Below are 25,076 nucleotides of genomic sequence, written 5' to 3'. Positions count from 1 at the left end.
AAGTGATCTCAGCGGCTTCCCCCAGTCTGGTGAACTGTCTCCGGTGTCTGGTGGTGTTATTGTCTGAAGAGGACACGGACACTTGGTGCGCAGGTCCGTCTGAAAACTGTCCAGTGACAACGTTCCGCGGTGAAAAAAATTGTGCGATTAAAATGCGTTAATTTTTTTAATGCATTAATTTTTCTGTAGTTAATTAATCGTAATTAATCGCAATTAGTCCCGGCCCTACATCACATGTAGTTAACTTTCTTTTCTCTGGCCTGCAGAACACCAAGATAAGATGGCAGAGTCGAAGAACAAGCGTCGACGCCGCAAAGCCAACAAAATTGTTTTCGAGCAAAAACACTGTGAGTCCTGCGGGAACTGGATGGTGGGTGAGGATCCGCATGAAGACTGTTTCCACTGCTTGGGTCTGGAGCATGCCATCGACGCAGCTAACAACACCGGTGATTGCTCCCTGTGCGAGGCCACCACTCCTGGCATCAAGGATCGCAGGCTCGTGAAAGCCAAGGCTTTCTTCACCAGGGAGTGGCGGGAACGAGAAGAAGATGACGAACAACGCTGCGGAAACGAGAAAACAGGTTCGGCCAGCTGGACCTGTTTGCCTCGGAGGAGAACACGAAGTGTCCACGGTTCTTCTCCATAACAGGTCTGGGGTCTCTGGGCCTAGACGCGCTAGCTTACGACTGTGAGCGACCATGAGCGGATGAATCTAGATGTGGAGGGTCTTCCTCAGAATGTTATTGAAACTATTCAGAGTGCCAGAGTTCAGTCGACTAGGGACATGGGATATGGCGCACATTTGAGAGGTGGTGTTTACAGTAGACATAACGTCAGTACATGAGTGGTGCATTTCCTCCAGGTGCCCAAGTCACTGGTTCCAGCATGGGACTTGGCTGTGGTACTGGACTCTTTGTCTCGACCGCCATTCGAGCCGTTGGGGTCAGTGGACCTGCAGTTCCTGTCACTGAAAACTGTGCTGCCGTTGACACTGGTGACCGCAGAGCGGGTCAGTGACATTAACACCTTTTCAGTAAGTAAAGAGTGCACTAGTTTCTCCGAGGATAGAACGAGGGTGGTCGTTAGAACCAACCCGGCTTTTCTCTAAAGCTTACAAACGTAACCCTGGTTATTTAATAAACTAGCGTGTGCTTTGAAGGTGGTTCTGAAGTCACGGTCGTGGTTGGACTGGTTCTTAGGCCGATCGTAGGATCGGCTGGAGGCGGACATGGAGGATGATTTCTTGTGCGCCGTCGGAAGATAGGCATTGAGCGCCTCGTCTTCTTTCTTATCATCCTACAGGCGAGCCGTCAGGTTCGCTACAGTGCCTGAAAACAAGTTGTACTGGAGCAAGGGCTGGTCAAGTAAAGCGGCTCTTTCCTTCGTAGGTGAGTGGTTAAGCCATCGGGCCCTTTCTAGGACCACGATGCCATGTTATCTGCTGTTGGCTTGTCCTCCACGCCGAAGCGCAGTTTCATAAAAAAAATAAACAGCTGGCCACTTGTACCAGTGGATCTGGTGGAGTTCTGTCCTCCCTTTACCTCTGAGGACGAAAGGAGGCATAATTTGTGACCGGTACGGGCTTTACGGATTTATATGGACAGGACGGCGACACACAGGAAGACAACACAAGGACTTTGGGGAAGGCTATAACCTTGTGAGGATCTCACAGTGAATAGTTGAAGCCATAGAGCGGTCATACTCGTGTAAGGGATTGCAGCCTCCCATAAGGGTGAAGGCATTCTACTCGAGGTATGTCAACATCCTGGGCCCTCTGTAAGGGGATGTCGAATTTGTCTTTCCAGAATGTGTGGACCGCCGTAAATTGGGAGCCCTCCTCGATCTTTGGCAACTTTTACAGATTGGATGTGACTGCAGCACCGGTGGCGCATGCAGTCTTCAGTGTAGCCTCCAGGGTTAGTACAGCAGATAATAGGAACGATATTTCACTTGGTGATACAAGCGTGAAATTGCCTCTGGGTCACCACTTTAACTTTTTTAACCGAGCCAACGAAAAATCCAATATGGCGGTCATTTTTCAAGATGGCCGCCAAATAAAGAAGGCCTTTTGTGGCGGTTCTGCCCATAGATGTGCCGCCCATAGATGTGCCCCTCTCCGCACGGACCGCACCTATTGGTTGCCTTTTCATGGTTGGACAAAAATCCTTTCTCTCCATCCACTACCATTGAAATAAGGTGTTTTTCAGTTGCTTCGTATTGATATTCTGCGCATTCAATTCTAATTTTAAACTTGGTGTGTTTTTGTTTTTCAAAAATGATGTTTTAGCAAATTCAACATAAACAAGGTGGAACCAGGGCTATAACAGGCCAATTTATGTTTTCACCTATAACTGCACCGATCTGTATACAACTTTGGGAAAAACCTTTGTCCTGCATTTTCCATATCTGCCTGTTGGAGCGCCATCATAAGGCCAATTCTTTTGCTAAACACATTTCTCCTACAGATTTCACGTAAATCAGTATACACTACCTCTAGAGTCTGTTGGATTTTTCATATATTTTGCCTACACATTTTGTCCAAACATCACAAACGCTATTATCCTGGTGGAGACCTTTTTCTAAGTTACCAATAAAATAGCTCATCTAATGAAACCCAGAAATGCCCCTTCTTGAAAAAACCTAAATCAAACAAAAATCAAGGTCTGAACCGTATTGTGAGAATTGTTAGACCCTTAATGCATTACAATTGTGTGATGGAATTTAAATTAAGCTCTCGCTCTCTCATACACATACATACTGTATGCTTGGATTGTACTTGACCTCACGGTACTAGAGAGGTAATTGTCCGAACTACAATAAAGACATAGTGTTAAATCTAGCGTGCCGTCTGCTTCAAATAACAAACACCAAGGTTTTCCAGTAGTAGAGTAGGGAGACCACCTCCAACCACTGCAGGCAGCTGTACTAGTTAATTATATTGTATATCACACCCTAACCATACAGATTGGGTAAAATAAAATAGTATTAATTTATAAATCCTGGGTTGTAGCTTTAATATATAGTCTAAAATGCACCTTTTAACTATAGGAATAAATGTATAGAATGTCCATTCTATGCTGTGTTGCCGTGTTAAACACAAAAGAGGAAGTATGGTAATCGATCCAAGGCCTCGGCGTGACATGTTTGTTCGATACGAAGATGCATTGGTTATGGTATCCATGGCAATATGCATCACTGGGCCATTCAGCTAATAGGTGGCTGTGAAGTAGGGTGCTTATCCCATCTATACGTTATATTTGTGGGTTTGACGTTATGGCTATGAGTCATGAACGATATAACGGTCTGGTAAAAGAAAATCGCTCTGGAAAATCCTGTATTCCTTCTTGCCACTACAGTACTTTCAGTGGGCTCATGTAGTCTCCTGTCTCATGTTTTTGTCTCTAATTAAAGAGGCCGAGCATAGCAGAGATTGTCAGACTGCATTAGTTGAGGGAGTTGCACTAGCTCTGAGGACAACAAAAGGACCGACCCCCCTTCCCAGCACATCCTTATTTATTTAACTTCACCCTCCTCGGTGGCATGATGTGGCAAAAATAAATTTGAGCAGAGAATTCCTCCCATGTCCAATCCAATCTTGCCTGAATCAAGGGAAAATATGGTTGTTCTAGTTGTTTTCCCCAGTGTATGAGTGCTACGACACATCAGCAGCAACGACCTCGTCTTGACATGCCGAGCTTGTTCAGAGGCTTCCCAGATCCACTGCCCTCGTGGTCTCCATCCACCCTGATATTATTTACGCAACATGCCTCTAGCAACTGATGGCTAGCGACTCACCCAGCATCACATCATATATGTTGTGGTGGGAGGGGATGGGGAGAGGTGGTTGTTACCTATAACTAAAGAGTCTTCAGCACTGCTGGCAGGCACCACAGTTCACCGCCCACACAGTAGTGCTTCCCACACCAGTACAGTAAGGTAGGTTCTACAGTGAATCAGTGACCGGTAGATTATGTCAGCGCCATCGGGGGTGATGGCCGAAATGCTCCATGTGGTAGAAGTAGACTAAAGGATTACATGGGCTGGGCTCTAGCGGCACGTCAAAGGGCCCTCATCCCACTGAACTGCACTCAGCTGGAAAGCTGCAACACCCATCTGTTACACAAGCAGCCTCGTTGTGTGTTGGCGGTTCGGAAACGTCACTAACGTAGACATGAAGTTCAGTAGTGAAGACATTTGCTGCCTGCTTGCTTGTTCGTCACATTACGTTTCCACTCCCCTGTGTCCCCAGCACTGGCGAGTTGAGTTGGTGGTCATGTCACTGTGCTGCAGGATTATGTATTGTTAATGATGGGAGGGGGGAGCAGGAGGAAGTGGTGCTGGAGCTATTCAGAGGAAGGATGGGGTGGGGTGGGACGTCCTGACTCCTGATCTAGAGACCCTCTGTCCTTCACTCTTCTTCCTCTAGGGTTAGCCTCAAGGTTCCTATTTTAAACGTTACCCCCCTCACTCAACCCAGCAGCTGGACCCAGCCTATTTATAACAGCACTGCTGCCCTAGGAGATTGACAGGCTGGAGAGCAGGGGAAATCACTGAGTACACTTCATAGAGGCATAAACTACGACGGGACTGAAACACAGAGCCAAGTGCAGCACTGAGTGCCATGCGATAAAGATCTATGCATGTAATGTACATAATGTGCCTGTGTGCTTGTACAGGAGTTTGCCAACCAAGCAGTGTTGTTTTTGGCAGGCAGCAAAATTTTATTTTAGTTTTAGTCAGTCTCTTGAATAGTTTTCATTTAGTTTTAGTCACATTTTAGTCACCTGGAATGATTTAGTGTTAGTCTAGTTTTAGTCAAAATCTACAGTTAATTTAGTCGACTAAAATGTATTTTGGTGGGCCTTGATGGCGTGCGTCGTAATGACTGATTTTACACTGGCTGAAAATAGCCGATCTACATGCTCAAAACGCGTCGCAGTGCGACGCGTTGTGAGCTTATAGATCGGCTATTTTCAGCATGCAACTGATATTGTAAAATGACTTATACTGGATCTCTTGTCCACTAGACCCTATCTAACATTTTAGTCTAGTTATTTGTTGACGAAATTGTCAGTATATGTAGTCTAGTCATCATAGCTTAGTTTTTATTTAGTTTCCATTTCGTTTTCCTCAGTGAAAAAAGTAGTCAACGAACATTTTTTGTCTTAGTTGACACTGCAACCAAGTCCTAATGATGTGGGCCACAGTCTGTTTAAATATGATGACTTCAGACTTAACATAACTGGAAAATGACTTGACGTGGTCTTGCTTGACTTGCTGGATATGTGATATGGTGACTTCGGGGAATATAAAGACTCTCAACAGATTATATCTCACATAACTTTCCTTAAAGGACCTATAACATAAAAGCACTCCCACCACCTCAGGACATTGTGGTACTGCAGCTAAAACTGCTTTCAAAGTCCAGAAAGAAATGACAAGGACTGGTTATATCAGAGTGGTGATTGAGGCTCAAACCATTAGGAATAACTTTGAGGGACATAGACAATATATTAAATATTAAAAGCCGTTTTAAAATGCATATTATTTGCGCTTAAATGTTTCTCATGCATTGTAATTAATTATTCATTAAGACATTAAGTGATTATATTTCACTTCAGCACACAACATACCCCCATGTGAGTTGACAATCAGACCAGTATTGACTAAAGTAAACAGTGATGTCAGTTAATTTCTTAAAAAATAAGCCATTATTAACAATGGCAGCATTCCAATTTATGATTTATACACAACCTATTTATGTTTTTGAAATTAACTTGTAACGTGAGTGTCATCTTATGTTCCATTTGTGCCTGGGTCTATGTGTATGTCTGTATGAGAACTATATTATCTTAGCGTGCAGATGACGTTTGAGATGGAATTTGTATTGTAAACAGTTTTATCTATAGGTTAAGTGCTCTGTGTATATAGACTGGCCTAATGCATTATGATATTTCATTTTTGAATAGGATATAGCCACTAGCGTGTATGCAGCATACATTAGTATTAGTGTGCATGCCCTGCCATGAGCTTTAAGCCTGTTGGAATCTGTTGGATGGTAGGGGAGGACATTGAAATTACTTTAGAGAGAACTGTTGGATATTGCTCTCAGCACACAGTTTATCGTAGCATAACAGAACTATATTCTACTGACACTTTTCTGTGAGGGTGCATAATATTATACATGAACATGCTTGCATTCGTAGACCTGCCTGAGGACTTAACGGTAGCAAAACCAGTTCAATCTGTTAATTCACTTTACAGACAGCTGTTGTGTATTTGATGCTCCGATCTATTGATTTATTTGTGCGTTCGTGCTATTATTTGATAAGCTGTTTTGAGAAGTATAATGAATTGAATGACTATCTTTGTTACAGTTATGCGTGTGTATAACCCAGTGTGGAATTGTGGATGTAAGATTACAAAGCAGACACGAGGCTGCACTAAAGAGACTACACCCACTGCATCTTTTTGTAGATTTAGACCAGAATCCGGCCGTCACCAGAGCTTTTAGGGCCCAAACAATGTTCCTTTGTCCAGTGCAGGGTACAAGTGCCCTCTGTTAGTGCAGCCTCACTGATCTGTGCAGACCGTCCATTCCCCCCCCCCCCCCCCCATCTCTCTCCCCTGCTCTCACGTTGCCACAATACATAACCAGCTCATGCATAGGCTCTAGAATGGCCTTGTTTATTTAACTGTCTCTATCATTAATTGAACGCGTCACAGGCAGACCTACGCAGACAGAGAGAGCTCCCATTTCTGTCTTGACTGACTCCCTAATTTACACAATATTGCCTGGAATGTCCTCGTGCGTTGCCTGACTTGAAAGACATTCATGGGGTTTTTGTTGTTCACAGAGTTGTCAGATTAGAAAATGCAATTACTTGTGTGAAGCTGTGGATCCTCGCTGAGTCTCACTTCTTTCTGTCGCTCCAGATGACCCAATGTCTGGACTGTTCCGGAAGCCAATGAACGACGACGGCGACCTGTATACCTCACTGCTGTCCAATCAGAGCTTCTCCTCGAGCCAAGAGGCCTCCTACCTGTCAGGCGACCTGAAGCCCACCAAGACCTCCTCGGTGTCCTCCCAGGATCGCTACTCCTCCCACGAGTCCTACGGCATGTTCAGCTCCAGTGGCAGAATGACCTCTGACCTGTCAGACGACATGCAGCCCAAGTCCCTCCTGGGCTCAGAGAAGACCGAGGCGTACAACTACATGGACATCAGCCACGGCGACGACCTCCACAGCCAGAGCAAGGGCCTTCTGCAGGGCCTGGTGGACACCACACCCTCCGGAGGGGACTCTCTGGGCAGCTACATGGACAAGAGCCCTGGAGGAGATGAGGAAGATGAGGAGGAGGAAGAGGAGGAGGAGGAGGAGGAAGAAGAGAATCTAGGCTCAGCACTGGGCTCTCACTCCTTCCCTTACGTGGAGGAGCCATCTGATGAGGAGGTGTCAGATTACCGTTCCTACCATAACTTGGGTGGTACCCCTCAGACGGCTAGCCCTGTGAAAATCACTCTGATGGAGACCGAGCCCACAGCAGCCAGGGCCGAGCCTGCGCCAAGGACCTCCCCGGGCAGCGCCTCAGACCGCGAAAATGTCCTTAGTGTGGGCCTGCAGGGTGTCCCCACCGTGACGTTATCTGAGCCAGAGGACAACAGCCCAGCCTCCACTCCCAATGCCTCACCTACAGGTAGACATGCTTTGTGTATATGTATGTATATATGTAATAAAAAAAATGATGGAACTTGCACAAAAACACCCACAGTTTTACACATTGTAAACCTACAGTATGATGTAACGATAAAGCTGATTCTGAGACAAATGGGACAAAACAGATGTCTGGTCTTCCACCACAGAGTAAAAATGTGTATATCTTTCATACTTTCCAACTTCATAACTCACAATTTCCTATTTCACAAAAAAACACTTTCTTTCTCCCTTTTGCATAGAAAAAGAATGCCCTTCCCCTGACATGTTCAAGGCTGCTCCTCCTCCCACCATCAGCCCAGGAACCAAGGCCAGCAGCAGGGAACAGGACGGCAGCAGTGCAGAGTCTGGAGACTCCGAGATTGAGCTGGTGTCTGAAGAGCCTCTCCTCCGCAAAGCCGCACCCGGCGCCAAGGCTGCCAGCAGCAACCCGTTTTCCCAGCCGCCTGGTGGCAAAGGCACTTTCAGCCAGTCTACCAACCCGTTTGACAACCCTCCAGTTGCCAAGGGGGGTTTTGGTCCGACTGGCAACCATGGCGTGCCCTCAGCCTACAGCATCCTGAGGGAGGAGAGAGAGGCAGAGCTCGACAGCGAGCTCTTCATTGAGTCTGCGTCCGAGGAGAGCCCCAAGAGAGAGCAGGTAGGCTCTGGTGGGACCAAGCAGGGAGTCACCGCCCCCTCGCCTCTGGTTCCCAGCGTTACCCCTCCCCGCAGCACCCCCGAGGGGGTTAAGTCCGAGCCTCTGATCAAACTGCCCGAAGAGAAGATCAAGGCTCCAGTGAAGACAGAGGAGGATCGCCCCAGCAAGCCCAAGCCCCCCACTGCCGCCGTGCCCCCAGAGGTGCGCACAGAGAAGCCCCCACAGGAGGATCCGGGAAGCGAGATCATGAAAGCCGGCGAGGGCAAAGGAGAGATTGGGAAAGCTCCTGTCTCCATCTTCCTGGAAGGCTTTGACAAACAGAAAGGTTAGTCATCCATTTTCAGCTCTATACTCGTCAGTATTTTTTGGGTTGATGCTAAATTGGTGAATACACAGCCCCCTGAAACAGCCTCGTGGTTATTTGGTTCCATAACACCCTTTAGTAATCTTTTTTTTTTTTCCTTTTTTTCCCCCATTGCAGCGATGGGCTTTATAAGCCACTTTCATCATCGTTATGGTCTTTCATGAAGTAGTGCAATCAGCTAATGGAACAGGTAGCTTTGTAAGGTATCTACTCAAATGTTTGTGTCAGAGGGGACGCTCCATCGTATGTGTGTTTACTGGGTTCTTAAAAGCTTATCCCATTGTTTGTATAGGGTAAAAAGACAACGCATGGAAATTAATCCACAACATAACCAACCATGCCTACACTTAGAGGGCAAACGTCACTTGGGCTCATTTGCATCCTTAACCGAGCGTGCGAAGTGCAAGCATGATGCGTTGTGGCGTTATCGACCGAGCCAGGAAATGAAAATGCTTGCTGCTGCGAGGGACGGCCTGTTCCACTGCTCTGTGTGCGCCTTGATGCCAGGGTGGCTGGGAAGTGGCTGCTCTGTGTGATCAGAAGATCTGCTTCCCTCTGCTGGTATACCAGTGGTGGAGAAAGTACTCACATTTCTTACCTAAGTTAAAGTATCAATACTGCATTGTAGAAATACAAGTAAAAGTCCGGAATTCAAAATTTACTTGAGTAAAAGTACGAAAGTATTGGTATCAAAATGTACTTAAAAGTACCGAATGTAGTCATTATGCAGAATGTCCCATTTCATAAGTTTTCAAATGTATAAAAATCTTTTGAAAATATGGGTCGCATCGCATTGTGAGCTTGTAGAACGGCTATTTTCAAATGGCCTAAAATTCCAAAATGTATATAGTATACAAGTGGGTAATGTATGTTTTGTAATACTGGTAATAATCTAATTCTGCATAGTAACTAGTAACTAAAGTACAATATTTGCATCTGAGATGTAGTGGAATAGAAGTACAGTTAGGCCTCACTCACACCTTTCGATCTAGCATACATTGATGCATGCTATACTAGATGTAAGCAAGATGTAAGTGTCATTGCCGCCCCAATGCATTTCCAAAGGAAGTCACATTTTGATACATTTTGGACTACAAGCTGTTGTATGGCTTTCGGCTGTGTTTCGACTGCCCCCCTCCCCCTCATACAACACAAATGTTGTGTCAAACCATGTGACTCCCATTGGAAATGCATTGGGGCAAGATGTATCACACCTTTTGTATACAACAGGCATACATCAGTCTGTTGCAAAGGTGTGAGTGAGGCCTTACAGAAAATTGGAAATACTCAAAATGTACAGTACTTGAGTAAATGTACTTAGTTACTTCACACCACTGTGGTACAGTGTGGAATGAAGAAGCATAATTCCATGGCAATCAACAGCTACACAGAGATGAGCACACGTTGCCAAAACAGTACATCATAATCTCTGCTCTCAGCAGAAATGGTACAGACCAACTGCAGAGAAATATGGGAAAAAAATATAAAGCTTCACAGTACACTCCCACATCCCAACTGGCCATCTGTCTCCCGAAACATAACGTTCCTATGGTGACCCGTGGTGGAATAACTTGCACGTGACGGACACATTTGAGTGACCGACGCTAAAGCTAGGCGGCGGACGTCAGCAGCAGTATTTTGTCTTCTATCGCCTGTCCTTGGCTGTCAGGTTTATGTAATCCTATGTGATGCTGAAAACTGGGGCACACACGCATCGACTGCAGGGGCTTAGAGGGGATATAGGACTTGATATCCTGATAGATCAGACGATAAAGAGATCACATCTGAGTTGTTTGCACTGGCTCCTCGTTGCCTCAAGACATTGTAGTGCTCTTCTTTCCAACCACGATGGACAATAATGGTTCGGTTCGGTGTGTCGTTTGTTTCAGAGGCTTACATTACTGACTCAAGGTTGAATAGACCCTCTCCCCACTTGTTTTGTTTACCAACAGATGAAAAGAAGGTTCTGGTAATGCTTACGGAAAAAAAAGGGGAAAAAAAGCAGGTCATGTGTGTTTTGCACATTAGTTCTTTTCTTACACCACTAGAGGGAGCAGGGCACCGTGGTGGCTCTGGAGACGACAAGCAGTGCCAGACATCATGTTCCAGTCTATGCACATGCACTTCCACAGCAGTTGCCGTGGTAACAGTGATGAGGGACCATGCTAAGGCTCGTTTCAGACGCATGCATTTTTTCCCTTTCTATTGGTTGTTGTGGCAGGCCAGGGAGGCCCCGACAAGATCAGCAGAAAGGGTGGGGTTGGGGGGGGGGGGTTTACAGGGCGGTGGATAGTTGGGGACGGGACCGATGACAACATTCAGGTTCATGTCTAGCCCTACGCTGTATTTTATTATGCGGGAATTTGTATGTGCGGGATGCCATCTCCTTGGAGACAGTGTTGTCTCCCTCTGTTACACATGACTTTTAAGCAATCTGCTTTATCTTTGTGGGACCATTTGCATTGCTAATCCATTCTGGAGGGGCCTAAACCCCTACCTAAGCTAAATTACATGCACATATATCAATATGTCCGGAAGACATTAAACACAGACTGTTGTGTGATATACTGCATAGGGTGTTGGTTATGAATTATTAAAGGACAAGCACTTTGGCTAAGTCTTCAATAATCAGTGAGGCGTAGTGAAAATAGCTATTTGCCTCTGTAGCTACATGCTTAAATGTCCTATTGTATATATAAAAAAGGCGGAGCTGCGAGTTAGCCAGATTTTCCCTTAGCAACGTATGCTCTCCAGTCTAATCCTATAGACTCCACACAGAACATTCAGCCTGAATGCTAGGCAACCTGACGTCATCTCCTTTAACTACTTTCAACTTGCCATCCCTATTTTGGGCATGGCATTAGGAAGATTTCCAACCATTTTCAGAAATAGCTAAAGTATATCTGCAAGCTAGCTCAGGCTCACAAGGCATTGTGATGTGATCATGTGAGACATATATTGTAGATCAGCAACGCCACGTGACACCATCATAAGGCAAGGTATACAGTAAACTTAAATGTTAAGTGCCAACTGCCAATATGCCGAATAATTATCATAATTTTTAGCAATTTGCTATTTATTTTTCTTTTTATTAATCACATTAGAAATCTACCATAATGATAAAATAACTTACACATTAGGTACGAGGTGCACGCTAGCAGTTAGATGACAGTGCATCCCCGGTCTTTTGTGTCTCATCAAAGCTTATTCAGGTTAACCCTTTCATCCCCCTGCCCCCAGTAATAGTCAATTCTGAGACTCAGCTGGGACTTTTATTTTGAAAAGGTGCTTACCAACCCTTTCGAGAACCCCCCCTACCCCGCACCCCACTCCACCCCACCCCCAAAAGACCTCCCCCCAGGTATTTAATCATTGCATGGATGATTCGCTGCATTGCCGACTGGTGTGGTGTTTACAATCCGGTTCGCCCCCTCACACACACACACACACACACACACACACACACACACAGACACTCGCTCTCTCCTTCTGTTCCTAGCTAGCACCGCTCCGCAGCATCAGTCCGTGTGCCCCGCAAGCCGGCAGCACCTTGGAAACCTTGGCTCCCTCCCTCCCTCCCTTCCTCCATCTCTCTCTCTCTCGCCTCAGCCTGCCATCCTCCCCTGTCCTTCCACCATTCATGCCTTTCTCTGGGATGAGTGAGTGAGTCCGCGCAACCGAAGAGAACGACAGGAAAGACAAAGAAAAACGGAGGAGAGAAAGAGAGAGAAAGAAATCAGGGACATTAACCGATCATCAGCATGCAGGCCACTACAGATGTGACCAAGAAGGAATGCTCCTGGAGCGGCTGGAAGGGCCAGGGTACCGATGATGTGTTTGACCTGTTTTTCTTTGTGTGTGCACTGTTTGTGTTAGTGTGTGTATTTTTAGCTGTGACAGAAGAGCTGATATCTCCGCATGAAAGCCTTTGGGTATAGGCGATCTTGTGTAGTAGTGGGAGGTTCGGGGGAATGTGCGTGTACGCGTGTGCCTTGCATGCATTACTGAATGTATACATCTCTTGCCCATTGTGTTGTCTCATCAGGGCCTGGGCTATCAAACAGCGCTGTTTACCTGCACACCCTTCCCTGTCTCGCACGGACACTCCCTTTCATTTGGCAAATGGAACAATGGGGCAGGGGGGGAGGGGGACATCAGTGGCATTTTGGATTGATTAATATACACATGCACCGTGAGGCGGCTGTTTTTTTGTGCATGCTAATGTAGCAGCAGCCGGCGTTAGACAAGGGCGTGTCATTGCCCCCCTCGCAACCCCCCCCCCCCCCCCCCCACCCCACCCCACCCCACTACACTCCGCATACAGTATCATAGGCTCTGCGGGGGTAATTGTTTATTTATTTTTATTTTATGGTGTTCACTCTGAGCCTGTGTTTGTCTAACGAGGCAGCAGTCGGAGCATCCAAACGGCACCAGTGAACTGTCTCCATGGGAACCAGGGCAGTGAGGGCACACCCATCATGATTACATCAGTCCTCTCTCTCTCCTCCATGGCTGCCATGGCACCTTGCAGAGACTGGGCCACAGAGACGCAGCCTCCGTCTGGCTCTTTCCATAGCATGGCAGGGCCAACGGCACTGCTGGCCAGAAACAGGGATTTAGAAGGGAGATGGCTTCCTCTTTTCCCCTCCCACTGCTGTGTTTTTTTAATTTGCCACTGACATTTTCTGTGATTTATTACTTAACGGATGAAAATGCCACGGCACGTCGCAATGCAATGCCGTGACCAACGAATCAACAATCAGCGATTTTAGGTTGTCGACTGTCAAAACCATTTAATTTGTGTCTCATTGGACAATAATTATTGATCATGTGCCTTAAATACAGGTGAATGACATAATGGTGGGGTATACACTACACATTCTAAAGCTGACTCACCCCTGCTTACTGGGATTGACTTAATGCTGTCAGCACAAATAAGGGGTTTCTTCAAGTAAGCTATTTTTTTGTTTAAGTAATTCTGGCTGAAAACACATCAATTCTAGCTGTTGTGAAAGAACATCATAAGCCAAAGGCCTTCTGCATCTGTGCTTGTTCCGATGGTTTGGTTTGAGGCAGAGTGTTAACATATTCAGTGATACAATGGGGTCAGGCTAAAACTAGCTTCACTACAAAAAAAAGAGGGGAAAAAGTAAATCATTGTTTTCAGTGCTCAACGTGCTCTGGTGTCCTGATTATTAGAGCCTGGAATAATACTATCAACAGTCATGGCTTGACAGGCAGCTACTGTACTTTCCGTTTACTGACTATTACATCCTGTGTTCATTTTCTCTGACACTGAAAACGTCACCCATGTGCCATTCAGTTCTACAAACCTGACGGAATGCATATATATATATATAGACTAGTAACTAAGTTACGGTTTGGCCAGTTGGGCTTTGGTTGTAAAGCCCGAATTATACTTAGTTGCACACGGTTGGGTGTCACTCACAAAAAATAACCGATCTACAAGCTCCCAACACATCGCAATGCAACACGTTGTGAGCTTGTATATCAGTTCCTGTCTGTCTGTATATCGTGTGCGACACTGGTGTGCAACCAAGTATAAATCAGGCGAAATACTCCAGTTGACAGCTGGTTAAACCACTTGTACTTGGGTTGGGTTAGTTCTGAATTCCTTCTAGCATACAATGTTGATTTTGAGATTACGTACCACAAAAGAAAGAAAAAAAAAAAGGATGGCCTCAATGTTGAAATTTAAACTAGTAGTAACGTCTGACTCCATCATTGACATCTTTCAAGCCGGTCTTACACCATTTGTTGTGTCTCTCTTGTTGACATAATCTTGCTGACTGCTGGCTTTATGTTAAATTGCGATTGTCCTTTTGTGTTCTTCAATAAAGGGAGTGGCTGTCTGTGGCCATTGGGGTATGGAGACACATTATGTGCCACTGCTGATTCCCCAGATTCTGAGCAAATGAATGTGTTCCCAAAGGAACGCTCTTCCTCCCCCTCTCTCAGCCCCTCCCTTCCTCTCGTTCTCCATCTTTCAGTGAGTGGAGGACAGAAAATGGAGCACGGTAACTATGGTAACTGCATCAGGCAGGTGCTCACCAGATCCTTGGTGCCGAAGCATTTTAATGGAGTAGGCACAAATCCAATCCAGCTCCAGATCACATGTTTCATCTTCACACAACATCCTTATTTGTCACATCCAGGACCTCGCCAGCCACACAAACCGTCAGTGTGATATTGATTTTATTCACAGAAGAGAATAAATTAGTAGAAAGAGCTCCATCTTCTTGTAGTGAAGTGAGATACCCGTCTGCCATTTTGGATAAGGGATACAGTCTTTATTTTAGTTGTTGCTTTGCAGTCTTGTCTTTGTCACTTGTGTAACTGCTCTGAGCTTTAAAGACATGTTATAAAAGGGCTCATAGGAAACGCTATGTGTGCGTCTGTGTGCTGGCTCGCAGCTTGGTTCTTTGGAAGCCGCTCCCCTTGGCTGGCCCCCACCTTCCTTAGTCCCCCCCCATGCAAAGGGCTTGCAATGATTGGCTGGTGTGACAGTGGATCCTCCCCTCCTGTGCAGGGGGGGGGACGGGAGCTCGGAGCTCTCCTTTTGTCTGTGAATAAAGCAGCTGCCTCTTTCCCTGTTCAGCCATGGGAGCCGCAGGTCAGTACACGCTTCTATAGCACTTGCTAAAGCTTTTGCGTCTGTGCAGCACGCCACAAGGCACATTTGCCGTTGCCCGTCAACACGCTCATCTCTGGCAGAACTGTCCTGTGCCGTCTGTCTGTCTGTCTACTGTTAGAGCCGCTGTGTTGTGTGCTACATGTGCCTGGTTTTGTGTGTGTATGTGCCTGCACGTGTGTGTGTGTGTACGTGCTCGCGTGCGCTCGCGTGCGTGCGAGAGAGAGAGAGAGAGTGTGGTTGTGTGACCCTCAAGCATCTCCATTTAAATCCATAGAAACATGGACAGAGTTTGGGAGCCGTGGCAGTGAGGAAATCTCCGGTGGGGAGTGGCACTCTGACAGCTGTGTAGAAAGATGTTCAAGCTGTGGGATATGGTCCCACTTAGTCCAGTCAGTCTTTAATCAGTTGGGATCTATTAGTGTAATTGATCACAGGGACAGACTGTAGGTCAGTTTTGCTCATCGATAAGGGAGGGATAAGGGAGTGTATAGTATTTGCCCGTAGCACGGGAGCAGTCTCAATGCGACTCTGGGAACAGATTCAGGGTTAATAAAAGCAGGCGTCCTTTCTGCACCCGGTTTTATCTTGCCTTTTGGCATCGACAGGTGCCTTTTGGTATAAAGTAAAGATGGCCGTCATCACTATGCTGCTCACAGTTCCACTGCTAAAATTAGAGCAGGCGGACAGGCAGGAGGGCTCAGGGAGGCAGAGAGAGGCACCCAGGAGACCCGGCAGAATCTCCTCTTCTTTTCTTCCTCCACTGTAAAAAAAGAAAAAAAGAATATTCCAGGTGTGGAGACAGCAACACATAACAAGCTCTTCTGCCACAATGGATAGCCGTGGCTCGCCATCGGCTGCAAAGGAAGAGAGATGATGGTGGTGGTGGTGGTGGTGGTGGCGGTGGAGGGTGGCGTTCTAGGTCAGTGGAGGTGATCCGGACAGTGGGCAGTTCTCATGGAAACAGGACTGTTTCCTGCCAACACAGACCTGTGGCTCTCGGCCACTCTTGAGATGTAACGGTACACTGGGTTATCACGTCTCCCTCGCCTCCCAAAATAAAGAGGGAGTGGAAGACTTCAACGGGAGGTAGCATCATTCAAATGTAGAAAAAACAAAAGAGAAAGGGGGCAGGATGCGTTGGAGGTGGAGCATTGGGGTGCTTGCTTAGTATTATTGTTTACTACTTTCACAGAAGTTGCTCACTGCCATGCTTTATGTCAAGATTAACATGGTGTGACATTGCACTGAACGGTCAACATCATTCTAAGTTGCTTCTGACCACGGAGTCCTTGTCTGACCAGGTCACTTTGAGCCGTTATCTGACAGCTCTGCTGATAGTGGGTCTATTTCTGCCACTGTCTTCAAAGAAATTCAGGTCAATCATTAATTCAAGTCTGAAAACGGGCTATATGGATGTACCTTAGTTGTGGTGGGTTTCTGCAGGTCTCTGTGTGTGTGTGTATGTGTGAGACAAGACCAGATGCTGGTCACTGACAATCACACGTCACAAACCTAAAACTGTTCCAGTGGTCTGACGTGTAACAGAACAGAGCATTGTGGCACTTGTCCAACTAGTGGGAAAGGGGCAGACAGCTTTTATCTTTTCGCAAAGGTCGCTCTATATATAGGTCTAAAGAAACCGATCTAAAGAGTTCTCACTCGTTTGAGCCGTGATAAGTGTTGAGCGAGCTTCATCTTACGCTAATGACAAAAAGCTAGGTTAAGAAGCTGGGTTAAAACAGGAACACGTGACTGCCGGGGATCTCTGAGGACGTCAGGTTGTGAACAGCTTCCAGTTATATGACCCAAATTTGTGGTGTGTAGTGTGCAACGGCCTACAGTAATCCACACTGAAAACTATAGAGGGGGGGGGGGGGGGCATAGACAGACAGGTCTAGCTGTCACAGTGTCATATTGGGACTGCCTAGAGGGTTGCGTTGATCACTTGGGAATCTGTTATGTGTGCAATTTAGGCTCAACCCTACTGTCCTTCCTGTGTCCCCACACAGCTGTTGACCTGCTCTACTGGAGGAATCTGAAGCAGTCGGGGGCCGTGTTCGGCAGCGTGCTCCTGCTGCTCTTCTCCCTGACCCAGTTCAGTGTGGTCAGCGTCGGAGCGTACCTCGCCCTAGCAGCCCTCTCTGCCACCATCAGCTTCAGGATCTACAAGTCTGTGCTTCAAGCTGTGCAGAAGACCGATGAGGGACATCCTTTCAAGTGAGTATAGCGCCAGGGAGCGGTGCACATGGGGTCGGCTTGTTTGTGGGTTTCAAATAGGTTACTGTAGGTACTAGCTCTGGAAGGGGTTCATCGTGTTGAAGAATCCCAACCTGCTGTGTGTTGGCTTACAGGTCCTACCTGGAGGTGGAGATTGCTCTGTCCCAAGACCAGATTACTAAATATGCCGACAAGATTCTGCTGTACTCAAACACCTGTATGAAGGAGCTCCGTAGGCTCTTCCTGGTCCAGGATCTGGTCGACTCACTGAAGGTCAGTCCACCCAATTCCGCACACCATCACCCTCCACTTCCTACAGACAAATTTTAAAGGCCGCAAACATCAATGCACAAAAGTCTGTCAAAATTATAACTATATTTACCACTATATTTTATAGTGTCAAACTAATGATTATGACAGACGCATACTATATGCCTCTACCATCATTATCATCATCAGGCAGGCTATAATTATAAAAGTTCTTGTTTTGCAGTTTGCCGTTCTCATGTGGCTGCTGACCTACGTGGGTGCTCTGTTCAACGGCCTGACACTGCTCATTCTAGGTGAGGGTCCTAGTCTGTCACCTGAGCTCAGTCTGTCTATATAAGCCTAGTTACTACTTTGTTGTACGAGCTCACACAACACGTCGCATCTCTGAAGCTTTGATCTTATAGGTCTTCCATTTTCAGCGCACACCACCACCATCGTATGACAGAGCATACATATAGTTCCTAGGACGTCTGTGGACTTCTTGGGCACAAATTGTGTTAAGCATTGATTGACACAAATCGCAGCAGTCATTGTGCTGAAATAGCAACCGTTCACATTCGTACACAGACGCACATGTTTCTTGTTCTGCAATGGGCTCTATGGTCTATGCACACTGGACTCTTTTTTGCAGAGCCTGGGAGTCGATGGTCCATGAGGGGGCGCTTGTTTGGGTTAGGCATAGTTTTTGTGAGGTTAGGGTTAGTTAGGTTTAGGCATAGTTTTTGTGAGGTTATATAACCTAGTAGTAGCCGGTGCTGTAAAAGCGTCCCATCAGCGTCCATAGAAACCCAGGCTCTGTAAAAAAAAAAAAAAGAGACTCCCCTATGCACGTGCCATTTTGGAAAGAATTTGGGCCCCTTCCCTACTTCCTTCACAGGTGTTACTGATGATACAAATGAAGGCTCTGTTCCATTCCTGTCAAACAGTCAGGGTGCTGATATTGTGCATGTTGGCTCACTGTAAACACTCTGCTACACCAGTGGGTCTCAAAGTGTCCTTAAGTGGGTTCCAAATGGCCCCGTACAGGTGTGTAACTCAGTGTACAAATGGAACCAAATGGACCCGTAAGGGGTCCATTAATTAGTCTCATCGAGCGACGCCCACCCGGAAGGGTTGACTCCCACTTTAAGACCAGAGCGGCCAATGCGTTCCTCCAGGCTTTCAATTTTTGCACCAACAAAAATGAAAGCCTGGTACCGAGGCTAGTCTCATCGGTAATACTTCAAAGATCAAAAGCTAAATTAAGTCGGCACAGAACACATGTAAAAGAGCCTTGTTATGCGGTCAATGAACTACCAGGGGTGCAAGAGCTCAATGATCCAGATCAACAGACATTATAACATGCATTACATTATCTGCCCGTCAGTGGTTTACTCGCGTGCACTCCTGCTTTTGAACATGACAATAGCGTTGACAGAAGCTATAAACTAAGCCTTGGTGGAAATAAGAGATGATTGACTGCCACGCATCTACAGTGTGTCCTATTTTCTGTTCATATTTACCCAAGATAAGTGTTGCAGTGGCTGAGGTGGTCTGGGGAAAGTGTTGACACAGCACGTACCATGTTTGACTTTATTCCCACTCTCTCCACAGCTGTGGTCTCCATGTTCACCATGCCTGTGGTCTACGAGAAACACCAGGTGAGAAGGAAGCTGCATTTCTCTCTCCCCCGCTCTCTCATTCTGCAAACACAATTTATCCAGTCTTAAGCCCTATTCAAACGTTTTCAAAAATAGATCTACAATCTCACAACACATCAACATCGTGACACGAAAGCTATAAGATTTAAATAAATCAAAAACTCAATGATAACCACAATACGGATAATGAGGTTAAAGGGGTCAACTCCAGTAAGAAACATGTAGACTAACATCTATGCGATCTTCCCTTTTCAGGCACAGATTGATCAATACGTTGGACTAATACGGACCCAGGTCAACTCGGTGGTGGGGAAGTGAGTGTTTTTTCCCCCCCATTCATGTCCAAACACCACCATTAAGGACAAGGACATAATAGCTGAATTACACTGTAAAACAAACATCAACTTACATGACAGATGTATGACTATAGTCTATTAATGCCTGGTGGCTTTTTGCAGGATCCAGGCGAAGATTCCTGGTGCCAAGCGAAAGGAGGAGTAACCCCATCTCACCATTATGTTAAAGCCCAATACTTACTTCATCACAGGACTCTGTCACTCGCCATAAATAACAGATTTCCAAGCTATCAATGCGACACATCACGTTAGCTCGAAAGTCAGCCATTTCCGGCAAGTGACATCGTTATGAGATAAAGTATATATTTGGCTTAACAGTCCAGTCCAGCGCAGACAGGTTGCTTGCTGTTGGGGAAGCCCGGTCATCTGTGTGTGTGTGGGGGGAAAAGTGCCGTGTCATCTTGGTGTTCTCTAAAACCAACCTCTGGAGAGAAGCCCTCACCCAACCTGTCTATAGCGGTTAACACACTAACACACACAGCTAACATGTACAAGATCCTATGTAGACAAGTACACAACGCAGTACAAAAAAAAAGAAACAAGACTTTGTTTTTCTTTTGTGTTGCTTGTTATGAAGTGCATGAAGTCAAGCCTTGAGTAAATATTTGATATATTTCGTGCAGTTTTTATCACGCTACATTGTTTCGTTTTGTTTTGCAGCGCTTACAGCAAACTGTAAGGTTTGGCACAAAAAAATAAAAATAAAAAAAGTGAATAAATAACGCAAAATGCCCAGAGTTACCGAGTTGCTCTGCTGCCAATGTTAAATACTGCTTCACGTTTCTGGGTAGTTGGTGGGGCTTCTCTCAGTATATGTCGATATATATAAAAATCAAATGGTTTTCTTTTGGGTGTTTTCAAGCACAAAATAATTTGACAAATTATGCGTCTTAGGTGTGGTAATCGTAGGGTTTTTTGCTTTTGTATAACCATAAGGAACTATACACAAGCTCATGTTTTAGGTACTGTTGATCGACTACTATGAAGACAAGGGGTATCTGGTGATATTAGCTTGTTTGAATAACTGTCCAACTTTGTACTATGTTCAACTATACTCAATGTAGTTCTTAGACCCTGGACTCTAACTATTTGCACTTACAGTATGTATTTAATTACAATAAGAAAAATAAATGTACCTTGATGTATAATGTCATCTCAGAGACCTTACTGAAAAAGATGTTTGCTTCACTTTGAGTCGATTAGACGGGGAAGGTCTGTCCTTGTATGCAGTCAAGAGCTCATTTAGATTTTTTTCACACCTTCTGGTGGTACATGGCCACCATGGTGTGTACACTACACTACACTGGGTAAACCATGCAGGGAGTTTAAAAGGTGCACTATAAATACAAACCAACTGCTTCTGGCATTGAAACCCCTTTCATTTTCTGTGCGCTTGGGTTGAGGTGACAAATTTAGCCTTATCTCACAGGCCACAATGAGACTGTTCCTAGTTTAAGTGCCGACTGTGATTGACGAGTCATCTGTTACAAACACTCAAAAGCATTTTTATTGGCACACAACTGTGGCACTGCTACAACTACCTACAGTGCACAGCAATTAAACACCTTATTGAACAACAAAAAAAGCTGGATTTCAATCTCAATGAACAGGTATTAGGAACTTGTTCTAATGGCACCAGCTGTATCGAACTCATTTACAACTAAAACGGTAGCATGACTTTTTTTTTAAACATAACCTTGTATTCAAAGAGAGTGGAGTTCAGAGTGGAGTCCACTTCATCTGGAAACAAAAAGAAAAAACTCAAAGGAGTCGCATTGAAGGGTCTACTCTAGACAGAGTCCACTTCAGTTGAACAAAACTTAAACATGGAAGGGTGTGTTGAGTCCACTTTGGTTGAACAAATCTTGATCCGTCAGAATGCCACAGATGAAAAACAGTCTAAGTCTACACTATTTATCCATGATAGATAAGGATTCAGGACAACGAGGCCTGTACCTGGTTCCAAATAATGCCCTGCTTTCTCATAGATCACTGGAATGATCTGCTCTCTGGTAGGTGACTTGGCAAACAGTCTGTATAAGAAATTAAATGGGCTATAAATAACTGCTCAGTTGCATTGTCTGCTGAATTACTGGTGTTTCGTTCTGTGTGCATGTATAAAGACCTGATAAGGCGATCTCGACAGTCGTCCTGCAGGCGGCTGATCCTGTCGGGCCCCAGGTGGAGAGGGCCGCTGGGCCCCTCACATGCCAGACAGTTGATGGCTGCTCTCAAGGTGGAAAAATCAAACGTGCATTTCCATCCGTTCTGTGACTTTGTAGGGCTCTTTCTGTCGTAAAACAAGTCGACGACTGATGTCCTCCACATCGAACATGACGTCAAAGGCCAGCTCCATATCGTGGTCAGGTATGATGGCCTCTCGGGTCTGACTGTTCCACCCCAGGCCACAGAGTGCACCAGTGTAGCAGGTCCTCTCCTTGTTGGTACTAAAATATAAAACATAAGAGAGAACATGATACGAGAATATATTAATCAAGTGGGGGGGGGGGGGGGGGGGCTATTTCAAATGCCTTCCATGGGTTCAGCATTACTAACTAGTCAAACAAACTTTATTTATATAGTACAGGCCATATATACATCAGATACAACTCCCAAGTGCTGAAAATGCAAATTCTGGGGAAACAAAAAACAACAAATAAAAATGTATAAATCTGTGTCCAACTGACCGCAGCTCCATGATAGGGGTGAAGAGCATGGTGACAAGTGCAGGAAACCCAGGTATGTCAGGCATGAGGGTGGTGTCGCTTAGTAGAATATGGTAACCTGTGAAGAGACATACATACACAGTACACACACACACACACACACAGTAAAAAGTTATGTCAATTTTTGGATTAAGTCACTTGTGGCTTTGATCATGTTGTACCTGAAGGGCTAACTGCCACACTTCCAGCTACCAGCATCTGCAGGTGTTTGCTCTGAGGATTTGCGTTTAGTGCCGCAGAGTTGATGCTGTTCTTCGTTATGCAAGCTGACCTGGGTGGTGGAGCACACATTCAATAAGCACACGGATGATAGGCAATATGCCAGTTTTCAACGATGTGGCCATCATACTTCTGAATCTGTGATTCAAGACTTAATTTGTGCTTCTTTAACCACTTTGAAGATGGTATCACTATTTGGGGCATTGACAAATTCAAAAAATGTTTCAAACATATTCAGATGTAGCAAATGTTTCAAACAATAGCTCACAATTCGTATGGTGAGCTTGTAGTTATACCATTTTGTGTGAAACCGTTGTATGATAAAGTATAAAATAGGGCTTAAGAGGTAAAAGTGACATCTGCACACGTGGTTTACTCACAGGTAATGCGTGGCTTGGCTCATGCTGTGGAAGGTGGATACGTATGGACTTGACGGCCCGTTGAGGCGAACCTGGGGCATTGGAAGGGAAAGCAACCATTGGACATGGAATTCAAAGTACACTTAATCAGTCTGATATGCATTTATTTATTTATACTAGTGCAGAGTGTTTAGTACACTATCAGTCATTCACAGGCAACACCAGTCATTTTTCTTTGCATTGACTTGGCATTTCTTAGTACCCAGAGATCCATCATCCAGCCAGACCAGTTCTGATTTGGTCTGGCTGAATCCCAAATCAATTTACAAATCAAAAGACATTGCTTTTGCAAAATTCTTGGCTAGAAGAAGAATATTACCATCTTGGAAATCTCTCACTCAATCTTGCTAAATGATGTGATGTACTTCTCAAACATACGGAGGTATTTGACGAAGGCCGGTTAGGTCTCCTCTAGTCATTTTTCCGGATCCTGCACCTGTTGAAATATTTGGATGTGCGTGCAGCTCTTTATCACTACTGCATAGCTTAGCACGTTCATCAATTCAAACAAAAGTAAATATTTGACCTAAAGAAAAGAGCGATTCGTCAAGTCATAAACAACTATTTATTTTAGTGTGTGCTGATGTCTGTATTGCCTGTGGAAACAAATTAACATCAACCCTAATCTACTTGTTGAATTTTAACAGGTCAGACAGCACTGTTATTGTCTGGACTACCAGACAGAATGGGTGTGCACTCTTGCTTTACTTACAGGCCTACAAACATCAACACTAGGCCCATGGGCTAGGCCCACCAAAATGGCTCCCCCTGCTGGACAAACAGACCAATGGAGGGATGACGCCATCGTGTGGCGACTGGCTTTCAGAGGCACTGTAGGTTAGCCTAAGCATCAGTCTTATTATTTACTTCAATAAAACTAGTGACATATACAGTACCTGAAATGGGGCTGACATGAGGTCTGCAGGAAGCTCCCTAAGGCTGCTGCAGGCCACCACTGTGGTATTGCCAAAGTCCACCTGCAAGAAACAAGACTTTCCATTGATACTGCAACACAGTGTGGAAGTTTTCAGTCCTAAAACTTAGATGTGAAGTTATGCAGTACATAAGCTCTGTGGTCAACATAAACCTAAGAGTTTATCACACTTGTTCTGGATGGATGGGGAACATATCTAAGGGTTTCAGGTAAGATGTAGAGTTGCTGGCCAATATTGATATAGTCTACTTGCCAGCCTCGACATTTCAAACAAAAACTTTAGGATACTCAAAATTCCCAATGGGGCTCTATGGACTGGCAACCAATTGTGACAGGACAGCAGGGCATTTACTATGACATGTCACGAGACCTGGGCACCATAAATGGGCCAGGGCTTTTGAGTGATTGACGGACGGACAAATATGTACAATTTCATAGTAAATGCAATCAAACATATCGATTTGTGACCCGAAAGCTATAAGATTTACATAAATAACCTCAATGAGTCAATGACAACCAAAATGGAGATAACGAGGAGTCGAACTCCAGCAAGAAACATATGTAGCCAACGACATGCGATCTTCCCTTTTCAGTGAGTGTTTTTCCCCCATTCATGTGCAGGAAAACTTGTCCAAACACCACAAAGACAGAATAGGTGAATTACACTGTAAAACAAACAACTTACGTGACAGACTCTTTGACTACACAGTATATGAATGCCTGGTGGCCTTTTGCAGGATCCAGGTGAAGATTCCCATCTCACCATTATGTTAAATAAACCAAATACTTACTTCATCACATGACGCCATAAATAACAGATTTGCAATCCACCAATGCAACACATTACGTAGTCATTTCCAACGAGCAACACAGTCCAGCGCCGATGCTGTTGGGGAAGCCGTCAATTCATGTGTGGGGGTC

General features: G+C 45.3%; 1 protein-coding gene across 4 annotated transcripts in view; it reads left to right on the top strand.

The window, feature by feature from the left end:
• rtn1a (reticulon 1a) overlaps positions 1 to 21,017 on the top strand; it is a 28,344-nt gene extending 7,327 nt beyond the window's left edge. Inside the window, exons 2-9 of one of the 4 annotated variants that reach the window (XM_083791866.1) lie at positions 6,937 to 7,698; positions 7,958 to 8,680; positions 17,384 to 17,591; positions 17,726 to 17,864; positions 18,085 to 18,154; positions 19,455 to 19,501; positions 19,757 to 19,815; positions 19,960 to 21,017. In XM_083791866.1, the coding sequence (XP_083647992.1) occupies positions 6,937 to 7,698; positions 7,958 to 8,680; positions 17,384 to 17,591; positions 17,726 to 17,864; positions 18,085 to 18,154; positions 19,455 to 19,501; positions 19,757 to 19,815; positions 19,960 to 20,002 (2,051 nt within the window). In that variant the 3' untranslated portion in view covers positions 20,003 to 21,017. Of the gene's footprint in view, positions 1 to 6,936; positions 7,699 to 7,957; positions 8,681 to 15,258; positions 15,354 to 17,159; positions 17,191 to 17,383; positions 17,592 to 17,725; positions 17,865 to 18,084; positions 18,155 to 19,454; positions 19,502 to 19,756; positions 19,816 to 19,959 lie in introns of those variants that run through there. The other 3 variants (XM_083791869.1, XM_083791868.1, XM_083791867.1) reach the window with 3 other exon arrangements.
• Positions 21,018 to 25,076: the final 4,059 nt, after the last annotated feature.

This window comes from Protomyctophum parallelum (genome assembly GCF_964188405.1).
Source record: "Protomyctophum parallelum genome assembly, chromosome: 20".
NCBI lineage: Eukaryota > Metazoa > Chordata > Actinopteri > Myctophiformes > Myctophidae > Protomyctophum > Protomyctophum parallelum.
This window is presented reverse-complemented; position numbering and strand designations above follow the sequence as displayed.